The 18,109-nt window shown below is 37.7% G+C and overlaps 1 protein-coding gene across 3 annotated transcripts; it reads left to right on the forward strand.

Annotated features, from left to right (window-relative positions):
• The first annotated feature begins 838 nt into the window (after positions 1–838).
• On the forward strand, positions 839–6,623 carry LOC111152158 (SLA class II histocompatibility antigen, DQ haplotype D alpha chain-like). Of its 3 annotated transcripts, none has more exons than XM_022510513.1 (5): positions 839–989; positions 4,746–4,994; positions 5,444–5,725; positions 5,970–6,144; positions 6,310–6,623. In XM_022510513.1, exons 1-4 carry the CDS (start codon positions 908–910, stop codon positions 6,122–6,124), a joined length of 768 nt encoding a protein of 255 aa, XP_022366221.1. In that variant the 5' UTR covers positions 839–907; the 3' UTR covers positions 6,125–6,144; positions 6,310–6,623. The 3 variants fall into 3 exon arrangements, with proteins under 3 accessions (XP_022366221.1, XP_022366220.1, XP_022366219.1); XM_022510512.1 differs by having other exon boundaries at positions 840–989; positions 6,520–6,623; XM_022510511.1 differs by lacking the exon at positions 839–989 and adding an exon at positions 2,666–4,485 and having other exon boundaries at positions 6,520–6,623.
• Positions 6,624–18,109: the final 11,486 nt, after the last annotated feature.

Here is an 18,109-nt window from a genome sequence, read left to right on the forward strand (position 1 = left end):
CACACCATTCCTCTGAATCTAATTCACTACTAATTTTACCTTATGTTAAAATTATGACCTGAAGACTGAAGTGACTAGAACAGGTTCCTTGGGTGACAGCAGGAGGAAGTGAGACAGAGTTAAGTTAAAGACAAAGCTCATCTTCTTTTAGTTAATGAAATGGGCTTGCTTGGACTTCAGCATCCCCCAGGATTTGAGATCTGAGACTGGACCTTCAACTTCCCATCCAAGTTGCAATTCTGATCCATAGTGCTGACACCCTAACTTCCCAATTTGAGTTGAATTTACTTTAAGAATGACATTAATGAGTAACATTCAGAGCATCATCAAGAAAGATTTTGTCCATTTGTCAAAATCTTGAGGCAAAGGTATTCCTTGACCACCACCAGCAGAAATACCCTAGGCAGGTAAGTCAAAATTTGGAAAATTTTACATGCACTATGGAAGCAAAAAGAAAGACAATTAATCCATATTCAGAGGCCAGGAAAAGGATAAGAGTTAGGGATTGTCATGGAAGGAATCAATTTATGGGAGAATTTTTAGAGATTATAACCCAGAAAAACCTGAAGAAGACCATATTAATGATGATCAGAAATTCCCACCCCTCTTGCCACCAGCAAGTATACACACCCATAAGAAGATTCTGATTTAATACCCTCCCTCCTTTCCTAGAGAATTCCCCCAGGAGGCTACATCAAAACAAGGGAAGTTCCCTAACCCTTTCCTGGCTTCTTGGTACAAGCTCTTCAACTGGCAACAGAAGTGTCATTAGAGGGGATTTTTCTGATTGGCCGGAACCTAACCTGGCAGGGTTTGGCTTGTTGTCTTTAGATTCCCTTCCCAGTTGGGTTCTTACCACTGCTTTGCAACTCAGAAGGGCAACTGTGGAGACCACATTGAAAAAAGGATGACCATGAACAGAGTTCTCATTCTGGGGACTCTTGCCCTGACCACCATGCTGAGCCCTGGTGACAGTGAAGACATTGTGGGTGAGTGCACAGCTGAGGGATGTGGGGACTAGACTTGGGGAAAAGAGTTGGAAGGGGGAAAAAATAGAGATTGGCATAGAAATAGCAGAGACTCCTCAAAGGTATCCTCAATATTAAGCAAATCTAAAAATTATGGTCACTCCTCTCTGCTACCTGTGCTGTTGCAGAGTTCATCCTTTCTAATATCAGATCCAGTGAATATAGCCTGCAGGTCTCAATCGCATTTATTTATGGTGGCCTCCAAGATTAAAGATGTTTCGACGAGTGGATGTTTTGTTACTAAAAATTCAAGAATTATTGCTCTTAAATATGTCTAAACAACATTGTGAAGCTTTTTATATGTTTTTTCTGTAGTCTTACTTTGGGTAAATAGTTCCATAAATTATGTATACTATGTAGATATCAAGAAGGGTGTCCTTTTGATGAAGAGAGTAAGACCTCAGATTTATACACATTTTCATGCTTCAAAATGGCAAGGGGGGAGTGATTAAACAAGCCCACCTGAATACATTTAGACAAGTACCACATGACCTCATATGTGTCACTTCACAAATAATCAAGTAAAATATGAATTTAGAAATACTTTTCCAATAATGAAGACATAGAAATGTCAATGATCATTCCTCTTTCTTAATTATTACTATTACAGGTGTGACTTAATAATTTTTTAAATTTTATTTCAGAATGGTTAACATACAGTGTTAACATTAGTTTCAAGTGTACAATATAGTGATTCAACAATTCTATGCATTACTAAGTGCTCATCAAGATAAGTTTACTCTAAATCCCCTTCACCTGATTTAATCATCTCCCTCCCAGCCACCTGCCCTCTGGTAACCATCAGTTTGTTCCTTACTGTTAAGATTCTGTTTTTTGATTTGTCTCTTTTATTTGTTCATTAGTTTTGTTTCTTAAACTCCACAAATGAGTGAAATCACATGGTCATTGTCTTTGACTGAATATTTTGCTTAGCATTACAATATCTAGTTCCATCCAGGTTGTTGAAATGGCAAGATTGCATTCTTTTTATCACTGGGTAATATTCCATTGTGTGTGTGTGTGTGATCTTCTTTATCCATTTATCTGACAATGGATATGGACTGCTTTCATAATTTTTTTAACAGAGTAGAGAGTATCTTTCCTTTATTTTAAAATTGAGAACTTTATGATCAAAAACTTGGTTAATTAAATTACATTATTCTCAAACTGTCAACTCAAATGACCTGTCTTCCATCCTACATAATGGAGACCCTTAAAAGGAAAACGGGGCAAGTACACACTAATTATATAAAAACCAAAGTAGAAAAAACAAAAAGTTAAGAGGGAACATGAAATGGAGTGTATCGTAATTTTTACCAACTTTGTTAACCATGACTGCTCCCATTCTAATTTCATTTGCTGATGGAAGTTTCACTTGCTTCTCCAGAGAAATTCCAATTTCCTTTCTTCAGTGTCACACCAGAGCACCCTGCTCAGGCTCAATGTATCCATTATGTATAGTAAGCACAGTGCCACCATGAAAATGTTTTAATTTAAAAAAAAAAAAGAATGAAAAGAATAAGAAAATATTTTAATTTCCTTTAAAATTAGAAGAAACAATGAGCTTGTAGAGTAGAAGTAAATGTTTTAATTTTTAATACAGCCTGGATTATATTTGTCTTTATACCAGTGCAGTCACAAAATATGATTTTTAATATTTTATGAAAAAAGAGGAGCCAAAAGTGCTTAGGCTCACAAGTCATAAGAGAGCCTTGGTGACTGCTGATTCTGAACTTCATATGGTTCTGCTACTTCTGTGTCTATCAGTCTCTACTCCCCCAGATTTCTGTGATCCTCAAGAAAAACAATTGACATTCAATATGCACTTTAGAGCATATAGTGAGATAAATTTGGGGGATTCAAAGGTGAAAAGACATACTGCTGCACCCTGGTGCAGGAAAGCAGAAGCATTGCTGAGCAGGACCCTGGGCCCAGCTAAGACTGAAACTATAAAAGTAAACTGGTTGCATTTAGCCCAGCAGTGTGATGTTTGGCAACAGGACAGGTACCAGATGAAAACAATAATTGCATATATTCATGTTTGAAAAAGGAGTCAAGGATAAGGTATAATGGATAAAGAGGCTTTGTTGGAGGACCTTTTAAGTAATCAACCAAGGGGGTCATACTGGGCAAAGAGAGTGAATTGGATGAGGTATAAATGCGGAGAGCAAGACACTGGGATGAAGGTGCTGGAGGGTATAATGTGGTCAAAAACATGTTCAATGAGAGAACTTAGTTAAAACCTAGTAACTAAGCAGGAACTTGGATAAGGAATTGGAGGTGTCCAGGAAATCTGTAGAGAACTTTGTTTCAAGGAGAAAGACCCCTGCAAAGACCAAGGAACATGAATGAATAACATACTCTGGTTTGACTGGGCAGCTGAGGTATTTGTGGAGGAAGTGGGACCATAAGACTGCTGCTGTTCCCTTCCAGGTCTCACCACAGCTTCCTGTCTTTGTTCCTGTACTCACTTGGCTCTACTGTCAGCAATAAGCTCCTTGAAGACAGAAACCATACTGACTGGTGTTTTACTCCCTGCTCCTCACGGTGTCTGACATCTCACTGATGTTCTGTAAATGAGGAGGAACATAAAGAGGAAATGAAATGAAACTAATATACGTCTTCAAAAAATTGTCCAGTTAGGCTCACTGAGTGAAGTCCTACTGCTGCCATTCTAATTTGGTGTCCTTACACAAGCATATTGTCCATTTGAGGAAAAGAGCCATAGTTTACCCTGAGTCCTAAATATATAGATATGTTGAGTCAGAATAAAGAGAGAGGTTTAGTAAACTCCTTGAAGGGAAAAAAAAAAAGTGGAGGGATAGGGAGTTCAGAAATCTAAAATCTGATAAAAATTTCATTTTGTATTTCTAATGAAATCAAGTGCTCTCCTCTGAGAATTGCAGTCGTTAACAAAACAATCACCTTAGGAGCATTATTTATATTGTATAAACTTTGTAATATTCTCACTGTCCTTGTCATACTCCTTCTTTTTTACCCAATAATGGTTAAGAAACTCTTTTAAAACAATATGGTCCTGAGTGCTTTTCCTTGGAAAACTATTAATAAGCTGAAGGAGAAGAGGGAGATGTAAGTGGAGGAAGGAAGGAATACTACTGTAGAAAATGTTCTGCTCCTAGCCAGTCCTGGGGGAAGAGGAATCAAAATGTGTTATTAATGAATGAAAGAGTTAAGTAAGGATAAAACTTATGCAACAGAGGAAAGTAAAGTGAATTTCTGAGAAAGGAAACTCAAACCATGATAGTTTGTTCATTTCATTTCATTATAATAACATTTATCACAAGCCTCCTGAGTATACCAGGTGCTGAGCTAGGCACAAAGAAAATAGGAGTAAACAAGGCAACTGAAATTCAGCTCTCATGGAGCCTACATGATGGTGGAAAAGCAGACTATATTCTAACTGGACAGCTACTAACACAGAGAGAAGGAGCAGAGGGTAGGTGCTGGGAAATATACCTAAAGTCTGTGCCAAAGGGGTCACCTGGGTGGCTCAGTCAGTTGAGTGTTTGACTCTGCCACTCACCCCACTTAAACACTCACTCTCAAACAAATATCTTAAAAAAAAAAAAAAAAAAAAGAAGACTGCCAAAGATGAAGCCCACAATATTTGAAAGCCAGTTTCTTCTGTCACTTGGTTTAATAAGGTTCTTTTCTCCCTCTGTTTTCTACTTCCTGTTCCTCAACCTTACTGACCAGCTGATCATGTTGCTTCCTATGGCATAAATGTCTACCAGTCTTATGGTCCCTCTGGCCAGTACACCCATGAATTTGATGGTGATGAGGAATTCTACGTGGATTTGGAGAAGAAGGAAACTGTCTGGCAGCTGCCCGTGTTTCAAACATTTACAAGTTTTGACCCACAAGGTGCACTGAGAAACTTGGCAATAGCAAAACAAAACTTGAACATCCTGATTAAACGCTCCAACTATACCGCTGCTACCAATGGTATGTGTCCACCACTCTGCCTCTCTTTACTGAATCTATCCCTACATATCAGGTCTCATTCCCTTTGTCCCTATGAAACATACCCTTGACTGCTTTCCAAGGATCTTTCCCAGATCTTCTCATAGTAATTACTGAACACTCATTCTCCGCCATCTCAAAACTGAAATATTGTCACATAATACAAGGATCCTTATTCCCATACCATGTTCCTTGAACCCCTCAAGGAGAAGTCCTATAGATCTGCTACTTCAACAAGCATGCCCACGGGGGAAGGGCACAAGGATAAAATACAGGCAGTATATAAATAGCATTTCCCAAGCAGAAGGTAAGTAAGAACTCTTCTACCATCAGATGGGGAACTGTTGGTGGACGGGCTCTTGCAGGACACAGTGCAGAACCTCAGGGCAGAGCTCTTTGCAATTCATATCAGTGCTGCTTCCTCACCACAGAGGTTCCTGAGGTGACCCTGTTTCTAAAGTCTCCTGTGATGCTGGGTCAGCCCAACACCCTCATCTGTCTTGTGGACAACATCTTTCCTCCTGTGATCAATGTCACGTGGTTGAAGAACAGGCACTCAGTCACAGAAGGTGTTTCTGAAACCAGCTTCCTCGCCAAGAAGGATCATTCCTTCCTAAAGTTCAGTTACCTCACCTTCCTCCCTTCTGCTAATGATATTTATGACTGCAAGGTGGAGCACTGGGGCCTGGATGAACCACTTCTGAAACACTGGGGTACGTATGAGTTCCACTCCCTTGGCACCTTCTTTCTCTATCAAGTCCAGGATATCCTGCCTTTGAGCCTACGAATCTCATGTTTTCCACACTTCCAAAGTTTCAAATAATAGACTTTACCCTCTTCCTTATCCATGGTGCCCTGAGTCCTCATAGAACCAAAACCATCCCTCCCGCTCCATCCCACACACGTGTGCATGAACCAGCACTCTGTGTTCTGACTTCTACAACCTCATTTTCACAGAACCTGAAATTCCAGCCCCTATGTCAGAGCTGACAGAGACCGTGGTCTGTGCCCTGGGGTTGGCTGTGGGCCTTGTGGGCATTGTGGTGGGCACTGTCTTCATTGTCCAAGGCCTGCGCTCAAGTAGTACTTCCAGACATCAAGGACCCTTGTGAGCCACACCCTAGGAAGGAAGGTAAGCATTCAGATTTGTCAGCGCTGAGAGCTGGAGACACAGCACAGGAGGAAGGAAACTGGGAGGAATTTGTGGACACAGATACGGTTGAAAGGTTGTAGGAGTCTGGGGGAGGGCATGATGACAGTACAGGAGCCCCCTAGGATCAACCACCCCATATTGAAGGAGCACTGCATGCCCACCAACCAGAGTAGAAGAGTAGACGTGATAGGTGATCTAACACAATTGCCTGGCGGAGCTCATCATATTCCTTCTCTCTCCAACGCTCCTCCTCTCACCTATTTTCTGGAACTTGAGATCCTCCTATACCTCTGAAAGCTCCCATACCCCTTCTGCCCCTTGAATGCCTGACTTTTTTTTTTTTTCTTTTCTCAGTTGTTACCTACAGTGAGCTGTCTGGGATATTCCATCCAGTTCCCTGATTCTTTGTAACCCTGATCCATTATTCCCGTGGAAATAATAAATTTCCTTTTATGAGATCTTTTAGTAAAACTTGTCTGTCTTTCATCTCAGGGATGACTATGACTGTGGCCCCTTATGCCTCAGGTCCATTTAATCTCACTTTCCAGATTATTTTCATGGCCAGTTACATGGGATCAAGCAAGTATAGACTGATAATATTTTGATATTATAGCTGATGTTAATATTCTCTCTTCCTATTATTCCCACACTAGGGCACTACCACTCTCCTCCCACTTCAGACATTAATGAAAGTAATATTAGAACTGTGTCCTCTGTATAGATTCTTTATAGAAGAAATACAAAAATGAAGAAACAAGTTCATACTCATTTAATATGGTTTTTAAAAGTTATGACAGAGAAATAAGTTGGAATAATGGAATTTTGAATTTCAAAATACCAAAAGTCAAAATTGTTTTCCAAAACTTGAAAATTTCAATCTGTGAAGAATGATTGATAGTAGGACCAGCATTCCTCTCCCTTACTCATCCAGGAGAAGATGAGAATTGGGAAAAAATGGACGTCAGTCAGGAGAGGTTAGAATAAGACCATAAAGTCCATATCTAAGAAGAACCAAATACTTTGTTCTTACTTAGGGATAGTAACAACAGGAAGAGGAATGGGAGTAGAAACCACAGGAATATTTAAGTTTCTGAGAACACAGGTGCAGTTTGCCTCACCTCCTACATGAATCCCTGCTAGATAAGCACAGAGACTTTCCTGTACCACCATGGCATGACAGGGACACTAGAATGAATATAGTTGCAGGATGTTTCTAGGCAGATCAGTTAAGATCAGTGAATCCCTGTGTAGCCCTGTGCACCCTGGGAAACAGAAAAACACTCCAATAACTCCAGCCCCCTGCCTCTCACCCCTCACCCTTCCTGGTCAAGGGAAGAATGAACCTATAAGAGAGAAATCCCAGGAGGGACAACATAGTGGGGATAATGTACTGGCAGCTATGGATGCTGCATCTTCTTCTAGATTCATTGTCTCCTAGTGGAAACTCTGGCAGAGGAAATGGTCTACAGATGGAATTCTCTGGCTTTCCTGAGTGTGTCCAAGACTTTACTCTTGAACATGTATGTGACTTGACTTGGGTCATTTTGCCCTTTGAAATTGTTTTAGGCATAATTTTGCCCCAGTCTTTTCATTCTGCACCTGCTGTGTCCATACATTGTATCTAAGACACTATTAGGGAATTGCTGTGAAATGTATGAGGCTGTCCCTGTCCATGCTCCCCTGCATGAACGAGCTTAAAATATAATTGGGGGGAAGAAGATAATTTTAGTACAATAGTTGATACTTCATAGTTTGATGGAAAGAAGCCTAAATTCAATTCAGGATTTAGCACTTTATAGCTAGTATTTTAAACATGATAACACAGAATAAATATATTCTGAGTTATATATTTCTCATCCATAATAGGGAAGTGATAAGACTTTCTTACAGTTTCAACAGAATTTTAAAAATCTTGATATTTAGGCTGTGCTTTACACATAGTATACAAATACATAAGAAAACATTGCTAGTTCTATTCATAATTAATTTTTTAAAAGGATGGATCATATCATATAGAAAGGATTTCTGTTTTTCTGAGTCTGTTAATGATGTAGGAGATTCAAACATGCAGCTATGAATTAATTTCTTTTCATAAGTTAATGAGAGGATTTTTTTTCAGAAACAGATACTGAGATTGGGTTAAGCTAAGAGAACAGATGGAGTATTGCATTCAGTGACATATCACTGGTGGAAGGTTGTTAAAAGAATTATTAGAACAAAAAGTTGAAATATTTGACTTTCGGTTTTCAATCTCTAATAAGAGATTTATTTTCCCCATTATGGCACATAAATTTTTAGACAAGATATGTTATATGTAAGCGATCTTATGTCTGTTTACTCTGAGGGGAAGTGGGAAAGATTCAAGGAGAAAAAGCTACCTGTGTGGTAGAAATAAGACAATAATTAAAAATTCAGGCTAGGAATTGATAAATTTGACTCAGAGGTTATCATGAAATTATAAGTAATAGAACACAGGATTTTAGGCCAGTGAAACTACTCATGGCGGACACATGCCATTACACATTTATTCAAACACACAGAATCTACACCAAAATGAACCCTAATGTAAACTACGAACTTTGGGTGATAATAATCTGTCAATGTTGTGTCATCAATTGTAATAAATGTACCACTCTGGTAGGGGATATTGATAGTAGGGGAAGCTGTACTTAGTGGGGACAAGGATATATGGGAAATCTGTGTACTTTCCACTCAATTTTGCTATGAACATAAAACTACTACAAAATAAAGTGTATTAAAACAAAACAGGGGCGCCTGGGTGGCTCAGTGGGTTAAGCCTCTGCCTTCGGCCCAGGTCATGATCCCAGGGTTCTGGGATCGAGCCCCACATCGGGCTCTCTGCTTGGCAGGGAGCCTGCTTCTCCTTCTCTCTCTGCCTGCTGCTCTGTCTACTTGTGATCTCTCTCTCTGTGTCAAATAAATAAATAAAATCTTTAAAAAAAAACAAAACAAAACAAAACAAACAAAAAGCAGCAGGATGCCTGGGTGGCTCAGTCAGGTAAACGGTTAAGCATCTGCCTTTGGCTCAGGTCATGATCCCAGGATCCTGGGATCAGTTCCCTCACCCAGCCCCTTGCTCGGTGGGGATCCTTCTTCTTCTGCCTGCCATTCCCCCTGCTTTTGTGCTCCCTTTCTCTGACAAATAAATAAATAAACAATCTTTTAAAAAATAAAACAGAAAATGTTAGCAATTAAGATACCAAATGTATAAAATAAAAATTTTAGTATAAAAAAAGTAGATCACCTGAAAATGCACGAACATGCTCAGGAAGAGTTTTTGGCATTAGGCTTTCAAATTAATGTTATATAAATTGAAATGACTCACGAGGTGAGAACCCAGGAATTTAGACATTGTGGGTGTGTGTTTGTGTGTGTGTGCTCATCTGTGTGTTATTCTAAGAGTTACATTAAATCTCATGACTAGTGTTCCAGGAATAGACAAATGTTGACCTACTCAGACTCTTTCCCAAGAAATACTGACAAAAACAAATTTAATGGAAGTTGCCTTTTATTAAGGGGATTCATTCATAAAGTCTTCAAATAATTTTTTTAAATTTTTTTTAAGATTTTATTTATTTGTTAGAGAGAATGAGAGAGAGCATGAGAAGAGAGAGGTCAGCTGGAGAAGCAGACTCCCTGCTGAGAAGGGAACCAGATGTGGGACTTGATCCAGGGACTCCAGAATCATGACCTGAGCCGAAGGCAGTTGCCTAACCAACTGAGCCACCCAGGCGCCCCGAGTCTTCAAATAATTTTAAAACAGAATTAAAATTGTTTCTTAAGAAAAGAACAATAATTTCATTTTTTCAACTAAAAGTTAAAATGGATCACCACATGACATTATTATAAACAAAGTTAGATATCAATCCTCATGATATTAAATTATGATTCTGAAAAAATTATTTGAGTTCTTTGAACTATTTCTGGTTGTGTACATAAAGTGTGGCTTTATTAATATTTATTATTAATATCATACCATTTTAAGATACATAATTAGAAAATCACATTTTTTTCAGCAAATAATTTGCAAGAAAAATAGAAAACAAAAACTTCACATTAAAAAATACTGAATACATATCAACCAAATGTTAGGCTTTGTTTGGATGCATATTCGAACAAAACAGCTATTGAAAAATTCTTTTGAGACAATCACAAAAATTGTACATGTTAGGTCGGTGGTGCCAGGAATGCGGGAGGAACAATAAAAATGGCTGCCAAGACTCTTCCGCCACCATAAGTAACCCGATACCTATGCAGGAAACCGGAAACATCAGGACTCCCCCAACCCTCCAATCACCAAATACCTTACCTTATATGGCTGTGAACCTATGCCACGTCTTACCCAGATAAAAGACCCACTGAAAACATCCCATGCTCGACTTCCCTGACTCCCCTCTCTGGAATTGCGGAACTTTGCCCAAGGGCGCTTTTAATAAATCTTGCCTTGTGCCTATCTTGCCTGGTGTCCCGTTTATCTCGCCTGTAAAACCTTATAGTACACTGACTGTATTAAGAATTATTTTTTCTAATTTACGGGTGGTAATGGCAATGTTATGTTTCTAAAAAGTCATTCTATTTTAGATTTTTATAATAAAATATTCATCAGGAACATGATATAAGGGGCACCTGGGCGGCTCAGTGGGTTAAGCCTCTGCCTTCAGCTCAGGTCATGGTCTCAGGATCCTAGGATCGGAGCCCTGCATCAGGCTCTCTGCTAAGTGGGGAGCCTGCTTCCCCCCTTTCTCTGCCTGTCTCTCTGCCTACTTGTGATCTCTTTCTCTGTCAAATAAATAAATAAAATCTTAAAAAAAAAAAAAAGAACATAATATGATGTATAAGATAACTTCAAAATAACCCAGGATATGTGTAAGATTAAGTATGTGGGTTTACAAAATTATCCATGAATTAATAAATATTAAAGTCCTATTGCATGACACTATTTTCTCCACTACTATACATAGTTGAAATTTTCCATAATACAAAATTTTTCAAAAGTATTCCAAGAAAGACAAAAACAAACAAACAAACAACAACAACAACAAAAAACACAGGGAGGCTTTCTTTTGAATTTACTTTGGTTTTTAAGTTTTCCCTCATTTTTTCCCAGTTAGGAAAATGTGAGTATCCAAATCCACCTCCAGACCACAGAACTCCCAGAAATGTAACACAAAAGAATATGTATGTTACAAGAAATAAGAGTTAAGGAAAGCAAAGTAATGTTCACTATGTTATTGGCTGACCTAAGTCCCAAATTTGTTAATATATACACTAATTTAATTAATAATGTGAAAATAAAAATGGTCATTGAATACCAGTGTTGTGATACATACCATGCTATGTTCTGTGTGTATTAAAATAATGTAAAAGCAGATACATTCATTGTTTTCACAGAATTTACATTTCAGTGGGAAGAAATATACATATATAAAATTCCATTAGTATATAATTATAAACTCTAAGAATTCATAAAGGAAAAGAACAAGGTGACATGAGACTAATGAACAAAAAACAAGCATAATTTGGTGGAAGTTAGAGAAGGTTTGAATAAATACCTGGGATGAAATAGATATTGTATAGTATCTAAAGCAAAAAACTAATAATAATCCAATTAAATAGAAATAATGGACTTGAACTATACTTTGGACCAAATGGATCCAATAAACATTTTAGTGATCTAAATAACATTTTTCCAAGAAAGGCATTCAAATGTCCAACTGGTACATGAAAAAGAGTTCAACATCATTAATAATTAGAGAAATAAAAATCAAACCCACAATGAAATATGACCTCACACTCATCAGAATGGCTATCATTAAGAAAATAAGAAATAACAAGTGTTGATAAGGATATGGAGATAAAGGAACCATTATATACTGTCGGTGGGAATGTAAATTGGCTCAACCCTGTAATATGGAGGTTCCTCAAAAAATTGAGATATCTGCAGCTTCATATCCATTGCAACTTTATTTACCATACCCAAGACGTGGAAACAATTTAAGTGTCCACCGATGATGAAGGGATAAATCAAATGCTACACACGCACACATATACACACCACACAAACTGAATACCTCTCAGCCATAAGAAAGAATGAAATCTTGCCATTTGTGACAACATGGATAGACCTTAAATGTATTATGCTAAATGAAATAAGGCAGAGAAAGAAAGACAAATACTGTACATTTTCACTTATATATGAAATCTAAAAAATAAAACAAATGAAAAAACAAACCCAGACTCCTAGATACAGAGAACAGACTGATGGTTGCCAGAGGAGAGGGGGGTTGGTTGGTGGGCAAAATGGGTGAAAGTATCAAGAGGAATAAATTTCCAGTTATAAAATAAATAAATCATGAGGATGTAGTGTCCAGCACAGGGACTATAGACAGTATTACTGTATTCTTTGTATGGTGACGTGTGGTAACTAGACTTATTACACTGATCATTTCATAATGCATGTAAATGAATTACTATATTGTACACCTGAAACTCATATAATATCATATGCCAGTTATATCTGAATTAATTTTGTATGGTGACAAATGTTAACTAGTCTCATTGTAGTGACCATTTCACAAAATATACAAATATTAAATCATGTTGTACACCTGAAAATAATATAATGTTATATTAATTATACCTCAAGAAAAAAGAATGACTGTTTTAACTTTGAAGAAAATGTCTTGGCAACAATTTTTTGGATATAAAACCAAATGCACAAACAAAAAAAAGCAAAAATAAACAAGTGGGACTACATAAAAATTTAAAACTTCTGCACAGCCAAACAGCCAAATGCAAAGGAAACCCATGGAATGTGAAAAAAATATTTGTAAACCATCTATCTGACAAGCAGTTGATATAAATGTACCCATACAAGTCAAGAACAAGGAAAACAAACTGATTTAAAAGGAAGGGGAGGTAAACCATGAGAGACTATGGACTCTGAAAAACAATCTGAGGGGTTTGAAGGGGCAGAGGGTGGGAGGTTGGGGGAACCAGGTGGTGGGTATTAGAGAGGGCACGGATTGCATGGAGCACTGGGTGTGGTGCAAAAACAATGAATACTGTTATGCTGAAAATTTAAAAAAAAAAAAAAAAGTGAGGAGAGGAGAACTTCCAGGGAAGAGGGCAGAGTAGGAGGATCTTAGGCTCACCTAAAACTATGAGTCCCCTGGATACAACTAGATAACATCCACATCATTGTAAATAACCCAGAAAATCACCTGAAGCCTGGCAGAAAAGACTCTCCACAGAAAAATGAAAAGATACCATATCCAAGAAACAAGGAAGGGTAGAGATGCTGTTCGGAGCTAAATGGAATCACAGGACTATCCACAGGAGGAGGGCTGCTGTTGGGCCCCAAGAGGGGAGAGAAGCAGACCCTTCACACCAGGCACTCTAGGCACATGGAACCCACACAGGGAAGACAAATCCCCATAACATTTGACTTTAAAAACCAGAATGACACAATTTTGCGAGTTCTTATAATCAGTTTTTAAAGTGATCTTATAATCACTTTTTAAAGTTATTTAAAAACCAGCAGGCATGGCTCCCAGGGAGCCAGAGGGCAATGGGAAACTGGGTCCTTGTCCTTAAAGAGACAATACAGCACACAACCCTGTGAAGATACAGCATGCAAGCAGCAGTTTGAAAACAGCCTGGGGTATACAGGAGGGATTTTTGTTTACTAATCTCAGACCATGTGCTGGAGTGGCAGGAATGTCAGGAAGACTTCTTCAAGAACAAAAGAGCTAGTGGGTCCGATTTCCATCTCTGACCCTTCACACTAGACACACTGACACCTGTTAGAACCAGAGTAACAACAAACTTGCTACCTAACTTGCTAAGTGTGTGCCCAACCTCCACATTCTCTTATGGATACAACCCTTCAACCAGACCTCAGGATTAGAATTCCTCCACATCAGACATACAAACCTGGATAACACCTCACATCCTGTCCCTCCTTCTCCTGTGGACCAACCTCTGTAGATGACTGACCTGAAGGATAGAGTAGCCAAAACACAACAACAGATAACAGACAGCACACACCAGAAACACTCTCTGAATTGGCAGGCCCTGAACACAATATGACCTTTTCATGAAGCCATTATCCTCAGAAGCAAGAAATATATTAGACTATTCTAACACAGAGAAGAAGAAGAAGGCAGAGGCCTAGACAAAGTGCCAAGACAGAGTAATTCATCCCAAATGAAATACCAAGATAAGGTCATGGCCAGAGATCTAAGTGAAACAGGAATATGTAATATGTCTGATGGAGAATTTAAAGCAACAATCCTAAGGATACTTGCTGGACTTGAGAAAAGAATGGAAAACTTCAAGGAGGCCCTTACCACAGAGATAAAAGAGTTAAAAAGGAATCAGTCAAGAATGAAAAATGCAGTAACTGAGATTGGGAACAGGATGGATGCAATGAACACAAGACTGAAAGAAGTAGAGGAACAAATACAAGATATAGAACACAAATAAATGGAATATAATGAAGCTGGACAAAAGAGAGAAAAAAAGATTATGGAACACAGGAACAGACTTAGAGAACTTAAGGAACTTCATGACTCTATAAAATGCAATAACACTAATATTAACATAAGTCCCAAAAGAAAAGAGAAGAGGGGGGCGAAAATTTTTTTGAGAACATATTAGCTGAAAACTTCCCTAATCTGTGGAAGGAAATAGACATCTGCATCCAGGAAGCACAGAGAACTCCCATCAAAATCAACAAAAGCAGGTCAACACCAAGACATATTGGAGTTAAATTTGCAAAATATAGCAATAAAAGAATCTAAAAACTAGCAAGACAAAAGTAGTTCTTAACTTACTATAAAGGTAGTTACAGATATCACAACAGAAATTTAGCCACCCACAGAAGAGTGGCATGATATGCTCAGCTGAAGAGGAAAAATATGCAGCCAAGAATATTCTATTGAGCAAAGTTATCATTCAGAACAGAGAAGAGATAAATAGTTCCCCAGACAAACAACTACTACAGGAGTTTATAACCACTGAAAGAAAGCCCTGAAAGAAATATGAAAGGGGACTTTTCAAGTGGAAAGACCAAAATTGACAAAGACAAGAAAGAAACAGAGAAAATCTGCAGAAACAAAGAAAAAACAAATAATAAAATGACAATAAATACACATCTATCAATAGTTACTCTGATTATAAATGGACTAAATGCTCCAATCAAAAGACATAAGGTGTCATAATGGATTTAAAAAACAAGACCTATCTATATGTTGCCTACACGAGACTCATTTTAGACCTAAACACAACTGCAGATTGAAAATGAAGGGATGGAGAAATATTTGTCATGCAAATGAATTTCAAAAGAAACCTAGAGTAGCTATGCTTACATTGAACAAAGTAGACATTAATCCAAAGACTGTAACAAGAGATGAAGAAGGACACTATATCATAACAAAGGAGATAATCCATAAAGAAGGTCTGACAATGTAAATATTTATGCCCCCAACAGTAGTAGCCAAAGATACAAATCAATAGTAAACATAAAAGAACCAACTAATAATAATACAATAATAGTTAGGGACTTTCATCAATGGACAGATCATCTAAGTGGAAAATCAAGAAGAAACAATAGCTTTTTTTTTAAGATTTTATTTTTTTATTTGACAGAGTAAAGAGATCACAAGTAGACAGAGCAGAAGGCAGAGAGAGATGGGGAAGCAGGCTCCCTGCTGAGCCCAGAGTCTGATGCAGGCCTCGATCCCAGGCCCCTGAGATCATGACCTGAGCTGAAGGCATTGGCTTAACAGACTGAGCCATCCAGGCACTCCAAAACACAATAGCTTTGACTGACACACTGGACCAGATGGACTTAAGAGATATATTCAGAACACTATCCTAAAACAGCAGAATACACATTCTCATCAAGGGTACATGAGACATTCTCCAGAACAGATCATATATGAGGTCACAATTCAGGCCTCAACAAGTACAAAAAAACAGATCATATCATCATATTTTCTGGCCACAATGCTATGGAACTTGAAGTCAACCATAAGAAAAAATTTGAAAACCCCAAAATTCATGGAAGTTAAACACCATGCTACTAAACAATGAATGGCTCAACCAGGAAATCAAAGAAAAAATAAAATATATATGGAAACAAATGAAAATGAAAATGCAATCATCCAAAACTTTTCAGATGCAGCAAAAGTAGACCTAAGAGGGAAGTATATAACAATAAAGGCCTACCTTAACAAGCAAGAAAAATGTCAAATAAACAACATAAACTTATACCTACAGGAGCTTACATCTAAAGGAAAAAGACCAACACACAAAGCCTAAGGCCTAAAGCAGAGGAAAGGAAATAATAAAGATTAAAGCAGAAATAAGATATATAGAAACTGGAAAAAATAAATAAATAAATAAATAAAAGAACAGATCAATGAAACCAGGAGCAAGTTCTTTGGAAAAATTGTAAAATTGATAAACTCTTAGCCAGAGTCATCAAAAAAGAAAACAGAAGGGACCCAAATTTAAAAAATCACAAATGAGAGATGAGAAAAACCAAAACAACAGAAATATTAGCAATTATAGGAGAATATTATGAAAAACTATATGCCAAAAAATTAACAACCTGGAAGAAATGGATAAATTCCTAGAAACATATAAACTACCAAAACTGAAACAGAAAGCAACAGAAAGCTTAAACAGACCCAAAACCACCAAAGAATTTAATCAGTAATCAAAAAATCTCCAAAAAAAAAAAACAAAAAACCAGAAGTCCAAACCCAGATGGCTTCCCAGGAAAATTCTACCAGACATTTTTTTTTTTTAATTTAACAGAGAGAGAGAGAGATCACAAGCAGGTAGAGAGAGAGGGGAAGCAGGCTCCCCGCCGAGCAGAGAGCCGGATGTGGGGCTCGATCCCAGGACTTGAGATCACAACCAGAGCCACAGGCAGAGGCTTTAACTCACTGAGCCACCCAGGCACCCATCTACCAGACATTTAAAGGAGAGTTAATACCTATTCTCAAACTATTTCAAAAAATACAAATGGAAGGAACACTTTCGAATTCATTCTATGAAGCAAGCATAACCCCGATACCAAAACCAAAGAAAAAGTACACGAAAAAAGAGGAGTATGGGCTAAAATCCCTGAAGAACATGGATGCAAAATTTTCCCCATAAAATACTAGCACACCAAATCCAACAGTACATTAAAAGAATCATGTCACCATGATCAAGTGGGATTTATTCCTGGGCTGCAAGAGTGGTTTACTATTCACAAGTCAAACAATGTGATACACCACATTAATAAAAGAAAGGATAAGAACCATATGATCCTCCCAGTAGATGCTGAAAAAATATTTGACAAAGTACATCTATTCATGATAAAAATACTCAACAAAGTAAGATTACAAGGAATAAACCTCAGCATCATAAAGGCCATATATGAAAAATAAAACACTCCTAATGTCATCCTCAATGGGGAAAAATTAAAAGCTTTTCCTCTACGGTCAGGAAGAAGAAAGGAATGTCTACCCTCAGAACTGTTATTTAACATAGTATTGGGAGTCTTAGCTATGGCAATCAGACATAGAAAGGCATCCAAATTGGCTAAGAAGACGTCAAACCCTCACTATTTGCAGATGATATGAAACTCTATGTAGAAAACACAAAAGACTCCACCAAAAAGTGCTAGAACTGACACACAAATTCAGTAAACCAGAAGGATAGAAAATCAATGTATAGAGATCTGTTGCATTTCCTTATACCAGTAATAAAGTAGCAGAAAGAGAAATCAAGAAATCAATCCCATTTACAATTGCAACCAAATAATAAGATGCCTAGGAATAAACCTAACTGAAGAGTTGAGAGATCTTTTCTCTAAAAACTATAAAACATTGATGAAAGAAATTGAAGATGACACAAACAAGTG

The sequence above is a fragment of the Enhydra lutris genome, unplaced genomic scaffold, assembly GCF_002288905.1.
Source record: "Enhydra lutris kenyoni isolate GAN:26980312 unplaced genomic scaffold, ASM228890v2 scaffoldscaffold28, whole genome shotgun sequence".
In the NCBI taxonomy this organism is placed as follows: Eukaryota; Metazoa; Chordata; class Mammalia; order Carnivora; family Mustelidae; genus Enhydra; species Enhydra lutris.